Source organism: Poeciliopsis prolifica, unplaced genomic scaffold (assembly GCF_027474105.1).
Source record: "Poeciliopsis prolifica strain line A6 unplaced genomic scaffold, Auburn_PproV2 SCAFFOLD004, whole genome shotgun sequence".
NCBI classification, from domain to species: Eukaryota; Metazoa; Chordata; class Actinopteri; order Cyprinodontiformes; family Poeciliidae; genus Poeciliopsis; species Poeciliopsis prolifica.
Genome location: NW_026562379.1, coordinates 15,134,780 through 15,149,052, shown reverse-complemented (window position 1 = coordinate 15,149,052; position 14,273 = coordinate 15,134,780). Strand labels below are relative to the sequence as shown.

Sequence of the window (14,273 nt, the reverse complement as noted above, 5' to 3'; positions counted from 1 at the left end):
GGTAAAATGGTGAAGGGGAATGAGAGGACAAGCACAGACATAAGCTGCAAGAGCTCTCTCAAGTGGTGAAAAAGGAAACTTCTCCATGTCCTTGAATTGTATTTTCATTTATGCTATTCATGGAAATGGGCGTTCTATTGGAAATCATTGCAATATGAATCCACAAGTTGTTTGAGGTTTGGTCTTAAAATGAGTTGTTGAATCTCAAAGGAACACAAAACTTGAAGCAGAACCCCATGATCCTTTCAACCTGAAGCAATATAGATATAGTTATTACAATTTCATCTGTTCCTGGAAAATAAGTGCACATTTGTACATCCCATTTCTTCTATTATCAGAGGTTTACATATAGTGTTATGTAAAAAAAAAAAAAAAGAAAAAGAATTTGAACTTTGTACCTTTTCTTCCACATTACAGTCACAAGCTCTGATGTGTTTTAGTAGGATATTGTGTAACAGCCTATAGAGTTCTAACATTTTCCTCCAAAGAATTGGAAGCTGTGTGAATCGTTTGTACAAAATTAAATCCAATATGGCCAACCGCCTGCAGGAGTCACTTCACCAGCAAATAATTTGTCTCAGCATAAATACAGCTGTTTTCAGGAGGTTTGGTAAATAATTTTACTACACAAGCAACACCACGAAAACCAGGTAACACACCAGAAATGTCAGAGCTTTAAAAACATTTGAAGGAGCTGTGGAGGGGCTGGAACTCAGTTGGAAAAATATGTTGACAGTAAAATGTGTACAATTGATCCAATATCAATTTTTGATCAACTGATCACTGATATATTTTATTATTTGACCTTTGGGTGTTTACTTCAGGTTTTCTTTGAATTATTTTCCTAAAACCTAAGATTCAAATTGGACAAAGTTAAGAGGCATCTACAAAATGCTTCAAATAACAAATTAACATAATAAACAGAAACAACAAATAAATAATGTGCAAAAACATTTCCAAGTTTTGTAAGCATTGAGAAACTATTAAAATGAAACAAAATTTTAAAAAGGAATTTGAAACTAAAGTATCATTCCTATCATGCTTATATTAAACAAATACTGATACCCATCTGGGATCAATATTATTACCATTGTGGATTGTTCCACTCACTTCTGGTAGACAGAAGTTATGCATGCCCCAGAGTGCCATTAGATTTTCAGTTTGCCAGAAGACATCCAGAAAAAAAATGGCCAACATATGGAAGAAGCTGTTCTGTGCATGGCGGAAGACTCACTCCAGACATCTCTCTGATCGCAGCATTCTCACGGTAAAACATGCTGATAACATCATGCTGGAGGATCATATTGTTCATTATTTACATGGAAAGGTGGATGCAGTTGCATACCGTGCAAATCTGCTAGGAAAGCAGTTCCAGGCTTGGAGGAGATTCACCTTTAGCCTCTGAATTTAGATGGGAGAGAGACTTACAGCAAAGTTTTGATCACTGTTTCATGCCACATTTATTCAAATTATGTATTATTTTCAGTTGTATGCTGCTGTGTGCATCAAAATGTGTATTCAGGTTTGTGGATGTAACATGCAAAAATGTTCAAGTGGTATCAATGTTTTTCTAAAATATTCTGATCAGTCAAGTTTGCTACTTTTTCCTCCAGTTAACTGACTCCAGTTTCAGTCTGCTAAGCTTCAGTGTCCAGGAGAAACAAGCAGCTAACTCGGTCTATCAGGCAGGTTCCTATAACCTTCAGGTTGCTCTGGATATTTATTTATTGTATTTGACAAAATCTGAGCACACAGAGTCCCTCTGTGTAGATGTGCATCAACCTGATGGCTTCTGTTTCTGTGCAGTTGCATCATCAATGCCTGCCAGAGTACCATTCTCTCTGGCAGCCACCTGAACAATGACAGAACTACTTTAACTGATGAAGAGGCTCTGAAAGCAGTTTGTGTTTATAGCGTTTTCTGTGCTGAGTCCACTGTAGTTTGTTGAGGAAATCTTTCTGTGCAACCGCTGCCTGGTTCGGACGTATTCAAAATCTGCACTGTTTCGCTAAATTGTAAATGTATGGATATTTTGACACCTACTTACTGACACCTAACTTAACAACTGATAAGGAAAAAAAATTCCTTTTTCATTCTCCCACAACCCATTTGCTGCAAAAATCTCTTTCCTATTCATTGCCCAAGCTGATATATTTAATTTTACTATCATCATAGTTATCTGTTTGAGTCTTTAGTGCAACAAAATACCCATAAAATAAACATTTAGAACCAAACTATCAAAAACTGCATGTTCTGAAATATTAACCACAAAGAGCAACTACGTTTTTTTATTTTCAAACAAATTCAGAATAGACTGCCAGTGCAATAAAATTAGAAAGAAATTCCATTTTATTAGAAAAAGCTATTTTAAACTGTCCGTAGCCATGTTCCTTAAAGGAAAGCAACTTCTCTATCAAAAGCTATTACTTTATATAGGGTTTATTTTGTAAAATTGACTGTTTTTCAGCTTCATATAATTTTATAATATTACTACCTCACTGAGAACATACCTGTAGTGTTGTTTTGATTCTTAATGCATGTTTTATAAATCCTTGAGTCTCCCAGGGCATGCATTTAGCTGAAGCTGTAGTCTCCAGCCAAGCTTACAATCTCAGTGTAACTTGTACTCATGTACATTTGTTTGTTGAACATCATTCCTGGATTACAAAAAAAAAAGGATTTATTACTTTATTTATTGAATTAATTAATTAATTGTAAGCAGCCCTGTATCCAGCAATAGGCCTATCCACTAGCTTGGCAGGCAATGAAAGCTACGTTTATGTTTATCTCTTTTTAAAATCTAAGGCTTGTTTGCTCTACCCACAACTTCTTTATCACAGTTCTATTTTAAGTGGCATGCAGTGAAAATGAATTGCATAAAGTGTTTATAAAAGATGAACATGTGCTGATTTTGCCTTTCCTTTGACAGTAAATGTTGCTCTCTGGGAAATGTGTATTGCTTTTCTGGCATCAAACGGGAACAGAGCAGGAGCAGAAATAAAAATAGGTGCATTGTATGTTTTAATATTTCATGTGCAACGCTAGTGCAAATTGCCTTTGGTATTGGTTTGGTGTTTGCACTGGAAAAGCATGGAATAAATTGGTGTGCTAGTTCAGAGGGCAATACGGAAAGCTCTCTTTTTTTATTTGCTATTAGCACATTAGCTATTTTTTCTTTTGGAAAAAAAATGTTCACGTGGAAATGCTTCTGAAGGTTCTCACCTATCTCCCTTCAATGTCTCTCTAGGAAACTTCTGCAGCCAGAAGCTTGCATTTTTTATTAATTGGTACAATGGTCAGTTTAGATGTGAATACCTTAAGAAACCAAAAGTATAAAAAGACTAATAATGGCTATTTTGTTTCCATGCTATTCATGTGGTTCATTAAGGAACTGAACTGCCCTCCTCAACTTTTACACATACTTTAAGAATTTTTATGGGAGGTTCCATTGTATTGTTTTGTTTGTTTGTTTGTTTGTTTGTTGTTGTTGTTGTTTTTTTAAAATAAAACACAATTGTAAAAAACCTAGCAATTTAAACATGGGCCAAACTGTACCGATGTAACCAAAAGGAAGATTCACCTGCAGTAGCGACCCTTCAGCATAAGAGGGCAGCACAGCAAAGACTTGAAGTCCAAATATTACAGAATTAAACAAGCTTACAGCAAAACGAGTCTATGTGTTGTTGTTCAGCTTTTGGTACTGCAGCAAACCAGATTTCTCAACTAGGCAGCTTTCGTTATTTATTTTTCCTGCATCCCATCTGTCAACATATACTTTGTTTATACGTTGTTAATTTAGTTGTGCTCTTGGCCTAGTGACATAGTAAACATAGTAAGCTGTTCCTATGTTTTATGTAAACAACAAGGTAAAATATAACACTAATCTGTTAGTTGCTTCTTCTGCATGAGAGCTCATATGTTCAGTGCTTTCTAACTTTCATTTTTTCCCCCAGTTAACTGAATTCAGATGTGCTGGAATCTCAAAGTCCACCTCTGCTTCCACCCCCTTCTCTGATTGGCTGGCATCGATGGCACAGTTTAGGGGAGGAAGAATGCCCTGTCCCGCTGTGATTTAGGTGTCATTACTTCCTTCTTCTTTTTTTTGTTTTTGTGATTCTCTGCCTACTCCACAGACAGCAGGAAGATGGCTTCAGCACATGACAGAGCTGTTCTCCAGGCTATATTCAACCCCACCACCCCCTTTGGAGATGTTTCTGCCCTGAACCAAGAGGAAGAATTAATTGATGATGGTGAGCGTGAGCTTCTGACTTGCTGTGTCTCTGCATATCATGTCACAGCATATTGAATTTATTTGAGCACATTCCATTCCAAGGAAGAAAAAAAAAACAAAACAGTGTAATCAAAACTTAGTTCTGGGTGACATTTCTGTGTTTTTCTTTGCCACGGTACCTGTCAGCTGAGTGTGAATGCGCTTCCAACCTGTTTATCTCCTCCTGCCAGACAGGGGTTTTGACATGGAGTTGCTGAAGCAAGTGAGAGAGCTGGAGATGCAGGGTGTCTCAGCGGCAGAGGCTGGGGAGTTGCAAGCTGCTCTTCAGCTGTTCAGCCAGGCAGTCCACATCCTGCCTCAGCGAGCCTCTGCCTATAACAACCGGGCCCAGACCCTGCGGCTGCTGGGGGACACAGCAGGTAAATTCAACAAATCCAGTAATAACCCTTCCCAGAGGCACTGCATTGTGCCAGCATGTCAGACTGCTGAGTCCGAGGCCAGCGTGACACAGTGCAGGAACTCTGCCTGTCTGCTGCATTTTCTCAGCATTGTAACTTCATAAGCCCTGTGTTGGCCTCTTATTATTATAGTCTTTTTATGCGGGTTTTAGGAAGTGGATTCCAGGAATTTTACTGTTCGTATCATGTTTATCTAAATGCATTTTCACACCTGATAGTCAGCTAAAAATAATTTTTTTATCTGATACGGTTTCATTTCACACTGCACTGTTCCAAACAAACCTATTGGTTAAAGGAAGTTGTTAGTCATTAGTTGTTTCTAACATTATCAATGTAATGCAACGCATTTCTGTGTGTTTCATGCACAATACTTTTCTCATATCTTCTATTTTATTCTATTGTTTATTTTTCTATGTTGTATTTGTTGCTTCCTCCTTTGAAAAAGAGGTTTTTAATATTAATGAGTTTTTCTTTACCCTAAAAAAAGAAGCTTTTACTGTTACAAATACTGCAATTTAGGTAAAACTACTCAAAGAAATGATCAGCAAACAAAAGTTTACAGCTGTATATGATTCTTTTTTAAAATATACTAGAATGAAAATCCTCCTCTATAACATATTTCTGCATACTTTATCGTGCCAGGAGCCCTTCAGGATCTCGATCAAGCCATCTCCCTCAGCGGCGGTGCAGGACGCAGCGCCTGCCAGGCTCTGGTACAGAGAGGCCTCCTGCGGAGACTAGCGTGCCAGAATGATGAGGCCAGAGTGGATTTTGAGAAAGCGGCTGCTCTCGGAAGTGAATTTGCTCGACAGCAGGCAGTGCTTCTTAATCCATATGCAGCTCTGTGCAACAAAATGCTGTCAGAGGTGATCAATAATCTTCGCAACCCCATGTTGCCAGAGACGGAGTAGTCGGTGAAGATATTTTTGTCAGTGTCTTTTATTCTGATGCTGAATGTCACAAAATTAAAATGTTTGCTTTTTTTAATGTCTTTAAATGACTTTGTCGTTAGTGCTCCTTCCACTGTAATACTGAAAAGTGTGTTAGAAACAAATAATTCAGTTTTGTTTCCAATTTTTCACTGTTCAACATTTGTGCATTCAAGTCGATTATTTGTATTGCACATTTCAACAAAAAGGTCGTTTAAAGTATTCTACACCATAAAAACATAATACAATTCTGAAACAAGCAATAAGCATTACATTCTGTCAAATGATCAAGCAAATATTCATCACATATGTTGACAAATGTTCCAGTTGTTATGAATCAAAAGTAACTCTAAACAGGTGGGTTTCAGCCTTGATTTGAACAAACTCAGTTTTAAGCTGTTTTATAACATTTCTGGAAGTTTTCTCCAGATTAATGGAGTATGACAACTGAACTCTGCTTCTCCATTCAGAGTAAACTTAAATTAGAAGACCTGAGGGATCTGGAGGGTTGATACATAAAATCTTTAATGTATTTTGATAATAAGTCATTCAGTGATTTATAAACTAACAAAAGTGTTTTCAAATGTAGTATCAGAGATACAGGAACCCAGTGTAAGGACTTTTGAGCTGGAGTCAGGTGCTCTATTTTTCCAGTCTTAGTGAGAAAGCGCAGCTGTCTGATCTGAAAAGAAATCAGTAATCAATGTAACTAAAGATAAATGCATGCATGAGTTTCTTCAGATGTTTGTGTAATCCTAAAAGTGTTCTTCAGGTGATAGAAGGCCAACTTTGTAACTGTCTTTATGTGTCTCTGGAGGTTCAGGTCAGAGTTCATCACTACACCCAGATTTCAGGCCTGATCTCAAGTTTCTAGCAGTAATAGCCAAAGCTGTGCGACGACTCTCGATCGGCCCTCTTTAGGTCCAAAGATAATAACTTCAGCTGGAAAAAGTTATGGCACATCCACATATTTATCTGTTCTGGTGCCTATCTGCAGCTGTGGACAAGCAAAAGGCGGGGTCACACTGGACAGGTCGCCGGTCCATCACAGGGCCACACAGAGACAGACAGGACAAGCAACCATGCACACACACTCACACCTAAGGAAGCCGGAGAGAACCCACGCATGCACAGTGAGAACATGCAAACTACATGCAGAAAGACCCCAGTCTGGGAATTGAACCCAGGACCTTCTTGCTGCAAGGCAACAGTGCTACCAACTGTGGAAAATAAAAAAATATATATATATTTTTCGAATCCACACTAAAGGCAGCCTGGATTCAGATATCTAAATTCTTTTAATACACTGTAATGTGATGCCATGTTTTGTGCAGGCACTTCTGCTCTGCTCCACTGGATGTCAGTCTTGCCATGTTGAACCAGCTGCATCATTTCCTTTTGGCTTTTCAAGCAACAAGGGTAATTTTTGCTTAAAGCTAAAACCAAGACAATTATTTAATTAATTTTACTCTTAAGTGAGATGATTAAAAATGCCTAACGAAGGTTTTTACAGCTTTTACACGGCAGCTGTGCAGAACACATGTATCAGCCAATTTCTTCAGTGATTCCTAAGATGACATTGCTCCTGCTGTGGTCCACCCACTGCGTTCCAAGATGTAAGGATTATCTTTTGTGCTTCAGTTCTTGGTGCTTTACTCTGACCTCTTGCAGGCAGGCCAGAGCCGCCGGCTCCCTGCGCTCCTCTCTCTGATAGAAGGAGCAGCTTTTCAGGTGCTCCGACATGGAAGGAGCATTACTGAAACTCCAGCGGTCCACAGGAGAAAACAGAGAGCTGAACCTCCAGATCTGTGAAACATAAAGAAAAAATATAACTTCAGCAGCAGGGCAAACTGCAGTATTTTTAACTTAGATGGGATCTAGAGCACTGAGTATTTTCATTCCATGTCAGAGCATGATGGGATTTCTGAACCGTCTGTTACAAACTTGTACAAATTATGCCAGTCATTGCAGATCAAATACCCAGCTGTTGCCCAGGCATTCATTTCAACCTGAAGTGTTTCCAGGGGAGATCATATATCCCACTTGTTACTGTGTTTGGTTTTAGGCCATTCCACATCAATGATGTCGCTGGAATCCTCTTTGTCTCGTGATTACCTCCTGACCAACACTCAGTGTAAAAATAGATGCAAGAATTAATGCCCTTCCTCTTTGTAAGCTTCAGGTAAGACAGTTTCTGAAATGTACTGTCATCAGAAAATATATTTTAAAAACTCTGTAATGGGTTACACTTTATTCTTATTTGTACCACCTACTTTTACTTTGATGGTCATTAAGTGTCACAAAAACTGTGGCGCCACCTTTCACATGTGTAAGCAAGAAGAGCACGAGCTTCTATGTCCAAACGAGACGGTGCCTTGCTTTAATGATTTTGGTCTAAAATATGATCTAAAATAATTTGATTTCAAATATATTATTGTTTACTAAAAAGTTTTAAATGCATTCTTAAAGTCCACTTCAATAACTCTGCACCTGCCACTGAAAGTGAGCACGATTTATCTGCTCTGTCTGAAGCAGTCCTCCAGATTTGGATGCATTTCAGAAGGAGACGGTGCTAACACAAAACGCTGACTTTCAATTACTACTGCTCAGCACTTCTAAATTATTCAACAGCTTCTACACAGCGCTCATAAATCTGAATGAGGCTTAAGTGAAACTTATGTGGGTGTAGTTTCCTGGAACAACCAGCATCTTTGTGGCATCACAATCTAAGGAGGCTAGTTGCTGTGGAAAACAAAAACGGGTAAACCTGGTGAGATGACAGCTGTTGAATATGACCTCTGACATTTTAGCAGAGTTGCTGTGAGCTCCCAAAGAAAAAGAAACACATGAGAAATAAATGAATCTTTTCAGCTCTATGATGTGAATATCGATACTTCTTCAAATTCAACATTTCTTGAAGTTCCACTGTGTTTTAATTTGTGCTATTTTATTTCACAATGAAGTAAATATGTCACCTTCAGTTGTTATATACATAGTTGTATATGTTAAACAAACATAAAAAAGAAATTTGACTTTGCAATTTGACATCTTGAAAATGTCCTTTGTCTCTTTCAGAATCAGATTTTTTATTTTTGTAGAGCCGTTACATATTAAACATGACCGTAATCACATTTTGTAATTTTGTAAACTGCGTACTTCGACCACAATTTATGTCCAAATTTACTGGCTTCTTCTGGTGGAGAATTATGACGCATGACTCACATCAGTGATGTAAAATTTGGAGGAAGTGCAACACAACTGTTCAGACTACAAACGCTTTGAAAACTATTGGATATGTGATGGATTTTGCACAATGTATGGAAATGGCACAAATCAGATTTTTTGAGGGTTGCAAAGATTGGAACTTGGCCTCTCAGATTGCTGCGAAAAGGTTGGTTTGGGTTACGCAGGAGTAAAAACGTATAATTTGTCTCACATCTGTCTGCTTAGTGAATGTAGTCTTTCTGTGATTCCTAAAAGTAATTTATTCTGCTGGATTTATTTCAGTGGTGGTGCGGGTTGAATACAAATGCATTGCATAAAGGATTCAGGGTAATATTAAATACACTTTTTGCTTTGTTTTTCCCAACTTTTTAAAAGCATGCAACTTTTTCTTCTCCCTAAAGTTCTGCACTGCCTTTTTTCTATCTATCACATAAAAGTGAATGTCCTCATTGTATTATGAGTAGGATTAATTCCTTTACAAGCCATTGTGCCATCAGTTTAATGAACCATTGATGGACATGGAACAAAGCGCTTCACTCATGTTTCATTTTGCTGCCTGACTCTAAAGGGCAGTAATCTTCACTGAAGACAGTAAAAGGTGAAAAAAGTCAGAAGCCACTTTAAGGGGAAAGCCATTAAAAGCTGCCAACCCTGCTGTTAGAGACTGAAATACTGTTGGAGAGGACTACTGAGAGCTTAGAGAGTATTTACAGCAGCTGCTGTCATGTTTTATGAATGACTGAAATGTTCCAATGACACAAAGTAATGATGACAGTTACTACCTGATATACCAATATGGAAATGTGGCCTTGTATTTACTTTCCACAAGATTGAGATTAAAATTGGACCATTCTGTACTAGATTAAACTGAGACGATAAAACCATCTGCAGCAATGAACAAAATAAGGAAAATCTGAAAATACTTGCTTTTTTCCGACTTTTCCATGAACTTCCACCATGAGAATATATCTTTTTCTTCCACTCCAAAAACACCATTCCTCTGTCCTGCAACAGTGTGGCACAAACTTCTCTCATCAGATGGGAAACTTGTGATAGCTGAGACAGAGTAAAACTGTCAAGGTAGCCAGCAATATGCTGAAGGATCTCAAGAGGTAGACTGCTGAGGCCATTGACATCTTGACCAGCACTTCCTTGAGGGCTCAGACTTTTCCCAGCGTCTGTGAAGGATGTAGGGAAGAGTGGCTGAAGTACAAGGGTGCTGACATCTTGGCGGTATTTGATCGTTGCTTCTTGACCTGACGGGTGAAACCTTGTCTGAGAAAAAGTGCAGCCGAGGTATGCCAAAGGGCAGCGCTGTTGAAACCAGCCACTTAGAGAGGCCTGTATGTCACAGTGAGCATTCCTGAAATGATACTGGAATTCATCGCGGCGGAAGTAGTGGCCGCACATGTAGCTGAAAGATGAGCTGATTTTGTTGTGTCTTCTGGTGACAGGTTCAGTTTCAACATCAAGATGGAGGCCATGAGGTCGTTCTGCAATGACATCAGCTAGAGTTGCATCTGCTTTAAAGGGGGCAGAAGAAAAGTTGTACGTTTGTGTTCCTGTATCTACATAAAGACCATCTGTCGCAACACTCTCTGAAATTAAATGTCCCTTCAGTTCTTTTTCGAGGGAACAGAGAAGTGTTGCACTGACCTCTTCAGATGTGGGAAGATTTTCAACTGACACGTCCAAATCTAGAGTATCCACACTCTGGTGTGCAGTTTTGGCCTTGTGTGATGGGTCCTTGAGGTGACTGCGCTTTGCTCGGTAGCTGGCAGGAACGTTAAATGAGCGGACGGTCTGAACCTCGATTGGCTCCAGATTACCGTAAACAAAGTCCTTATCTCTTGGAGTGCATGCAGCAAGTTGACCAAAGTTAATTAGCATTGCCCCGTTGTGCACCAGGTACATGTTATATTCTGCAATATTGACTTCTTTGCCCAACCTTTCAAGGACACCGTCCTGCCAAGGTGCAAGGCCAGTTCCACCATTCATATTTCTGGATTCATTAACTTCAGGTTGATGTGAGTTTCTGTTTCCCACCTTTTCTACTTCGCAGTTTAAAGATTTTTGCTCTTCCTTTTCTTCCTCTTTTCCTCCATTATTTAAGCATTTAACAGCTTGGTTGCACCCTTCCTTATCCTTCTTAAATATTTTCTCCCATGAATTGTAATTTTGGGTACTTGCCACATTCCCATTTTTTGCCAAGGCATCTGTCTCTTCTTGACTCAGTTCTCTTCCCTCCATCTCTGCTCTGCGATTTTCTGTAAATTCGCCACAATCTAAAGAGCAGGAGGTGTCCTCAACAGAATTGCTAACTCCATTGGAAATATTTGGAGAGGCAGGCTCTTCCTCAATCATCTCAGGAAAAATGCTTTTCATTTTAATGGACTGAAACAGCAGGGCTTGATCCCGGAGGGCCAGAGCAAAGTCAAGGTTTGCCTCTGTGTTCTGTTGAAGACTTTCAGAAACGTTTCTGTAAAAGGTCATGTCTGTTTCAGGAACAGGCCAGCGGTTCCACTCCTGAGAGCAGCAGACAACACTGGCTGGGCAGACCTCCAGGTGTTTGGCTGACTTGTGGCGAGGCATTTTGAGCGGACAGCCAAAGTCAGCATTAAAGCAAGGCACCGTCTCGTTTGGACATAGAAGCTCGTGCTCTTCTTGCTTACACATGTGAAAGGTGGCGCCACAGTTTTTGTGACACTTAATGACCATACATGAGATGGAAAGATTTACTGGGGCTTGACAGCTGACACTGTAACACTTGTCACAGTGATCATGGATGCCCGTTGCCATTCTTGTTCCTTTTGCCTGAAGAGACAAAGAAAAACACAACACAACGTGGGCAATATTTCTGCAATTGCTAGGCATTTGCACCAGCTATTTCTTTGTCAAGAATAATCGTAATAACAATTTAAAAAAAAGAACTATCTTCAATTGTGCTGTTGAAGATTGGTTTTGGATGACAGTAACTAAAGCTCCACCTACAAGGACACAATTTTAGGCAGGATTTTTTTGTCATTTAGGTAGTGCATTCACATGAATTTAGCATCTTGTGAAACTAGAAATGACCACTTTTGATACCGGGTTCTATAGTGGATGTATTTTGACGCGCCACCAACCTTTCTATCCCGCATGTGCCTCTCAGATTTTTTCTTAATCATTTACAAAAAACATACTGTGCTCATCTCCGTGTGTACAGGGCCAAAAATAATCACTTCTTTCAGCCATGGTATACAAAATACCATCTTTAATGCAGATTGCCTACACCATTGAAAGACTACACCCAGTGCCGCTCCTTCCAGTGTGGCTCATATTTGCTCAACCTGTCCAAAATCGGACACCAAGAGATTACAATAATGTCTCGTGGTCTGAATTCAGCTGCGATATTCACACTGGTTGTGGTGCAACAATGTGTGAGAAACATTTTCTAGGTGCATTTTGCCTTTTCTCTCCCAGCAACACTAGTTTAAAAACCACCGCCTTCTTCCTCAGGGTAGAATATCATGTCCCAAATCCCAAATCATCTCCCACTAGTTTACTGAACATGACAGTGAGTTGGCTTTCAATCAAATCGGATGTCGATCCAACAGAGCTCCCCTCAGAAGAGGGCAATTTGCATTATGGATTTACAGCCGGCAAGTCTGCTGCAACTGAGTGATGTTATCATGACAGTATGAACCATAAGCTAGGATGGGACCCAGAGTCTTTGTTGACTCTGCGTCTCAAAGAATTAAGGAAGGCCTGAGAATCAGATCCAATACATCAAACCTAATAAAGCAGGTGGTAGCAGTGACCTCATTAGTGAAAACAATGCATATTTTAAACACTTTTTTAATTTAATTTTTTATTTTTATTTTAGGCCTGGGGGTAAAACATATCTGTACTCACCATTTGGAATCTAACTGTTTCAGAACATTTGTTTGTTGTCCTGTAAAATAAAATGCAGCATCAGCATCCAAGAAAAAGCAGCAAAAATATGTAAATCTTAAAATGCATAGCTTTTAATTGCAATTCTATTATAAAGTTAACAAAGGTTTTAGTCAGCAGCTGCTACAATAACAACATTCTCACCCTTTGTTCTTCTGTCGCCTTGTGCTCACCGGCACCTCTGAATAACCTCTGCACTGTCTGGACATTATAAATAGACACAACAAAGTGGCAGACAGGCCAGTGGGATGGGGCACCACTGTCACACAGCCATTAAGAACCAAGGTCAAGTTACAGCCTCCACCTCCACTCCACAACGAGAGGGTGACGAGGAAGGCAGATAATCCGAGTAATTAGCAGTTCAGCTATTGCATGTTGATCCCTTCCTTGGTAAATTACTGTACTTATTTTAGCAGTAGAGCTAAATGACAGTGCCAGAGGGGTTACAGTGGAAGTCATAAGCAGTACTTTTACTTTTTCTTTTTCTTTTTTTTATTTGTATTTTATCAACTCTTGCCATGCTTCATGTGTCCACTGGATGTCAGTCACACACTTTCAGAAATCCAACCAACATTTTCCCTGCAGTCTTTTCTGCGCTCTAAAATAATGGTAATGATAATAAAAACCTTACATGGATTAGGTGACACTTGGTATTGTGTTGCTTTCAACTTGCTTTAAAATATGTGTGTTTAACAGCACTGAAATATGATGACCGTGTCTCAAGCTTTTTGAGCAAAACGTGTCTGCATGGAAAACAATTCTCATCATGTTAAAGTAAATCCCTAATTACAACTGCGGTAGTAAAAAAGGGTCCACAGCTGTTAGGTTTCTTCATATTAAAAAATCTGCATCTGCCTCTCTCAGGCAGGCTTGTCATTCACACGTTTTATTTAATCAATTTAATTCTCTCAGAGGCAATGCTGTTCAAAACAGTGGGATGCTTAACTAGCCTAAATAGCTATAAGTAATTACACTAATTTACATTAATTCTGCTTGAACTATCCTCCCCTTTACTCACTCCACATCAGTCTGAAAATATCCCCGGCAACTATTTCATACCCCTGTAGAAAATGTGCTGATTCCTTCTTTTTTTTTTTTTCTTTCTTTCTTTCTTTCTTTCTTTTTGTCCTGCTGCAGATCACAATGAGCAGCTTATCAGAGCCAGCTGATTTGTTCTCTATAGACCCTGCAATCAGCATACATTACAACTCGCAGACAGAGAGGAGGGTCAGACACCATGCTGAAGAAAAGAGAATTCAGCATCACTGTTTTGTAGCTGCACATTGAGAGCAGAATGTTGTTGAGCTTAAATTATTCCAGCGAAATTACAGAATGCTTCAAAACAGGTGGAGGAAAAAATAAAAATAATATATATATATATATATATATATATATATATATATATATATATATATATATATATATATATATATATATATATATATATATATATATATATATACTTGAAATTAATACAAACTCCAGTGAGTTTATGTG

General features: G+C 38.9%; 2 protein-coding genes across 2 annotated transcripts; one reads left to right on the top strand and one right to left on the bottom strand.

Annotated features, from left to right (window-relative positions):
• The first annotated feature begins 4,049 nt into the window (after positions 1-4,049).
• On the top strand, positions 4,050-5,686 carry ttc36 (tetratricopeptide repeat domain 36). Its single transcript, XM_055027743.1, has 3 exons — positions 4,050-4,250; positions 4,462-4,650; positions 5,332-5,686. The coding sequence occupies exons 1-3, from the start codon at positions 4,145-4,147 to the stop codon at positions 5,598-5,600; spliced, it is 564 nt and encodes a 187-aa protein (XP_054883718.1). The 5' UTR covers positions 4,050-4,144; the 3' UTR covers positions 5,601-5,686.
• Positions 5,687-5,851: 165 nt separating this feature from the next.
• Positions 5,852-12,759, bottom strand: LOC129358670 (F-box only protein 40). The gene is made up of 4 exons (XM_055027741.1): positions 12,738-12,759; positions 9,782-11,657; positions 8,378-8,385; positions 5,852-7,424 (listed from the first exon to the last, which is right to left on the bottom strand). The coding sequence occupies exons 1-4, from the start codon at positions 12,738-12,740 to the stop codon at positions 7,242-7,244; spliced, it is 2,070 nt and encodes a 689-aa protein (XP_054883716.1). The 5' UTR covers positions 12,741-12,759; the 3' UTR covers positions 5,852-7,241.
• Positions 12,760-14,273: the final 1,514 nt, after the last annotated feature.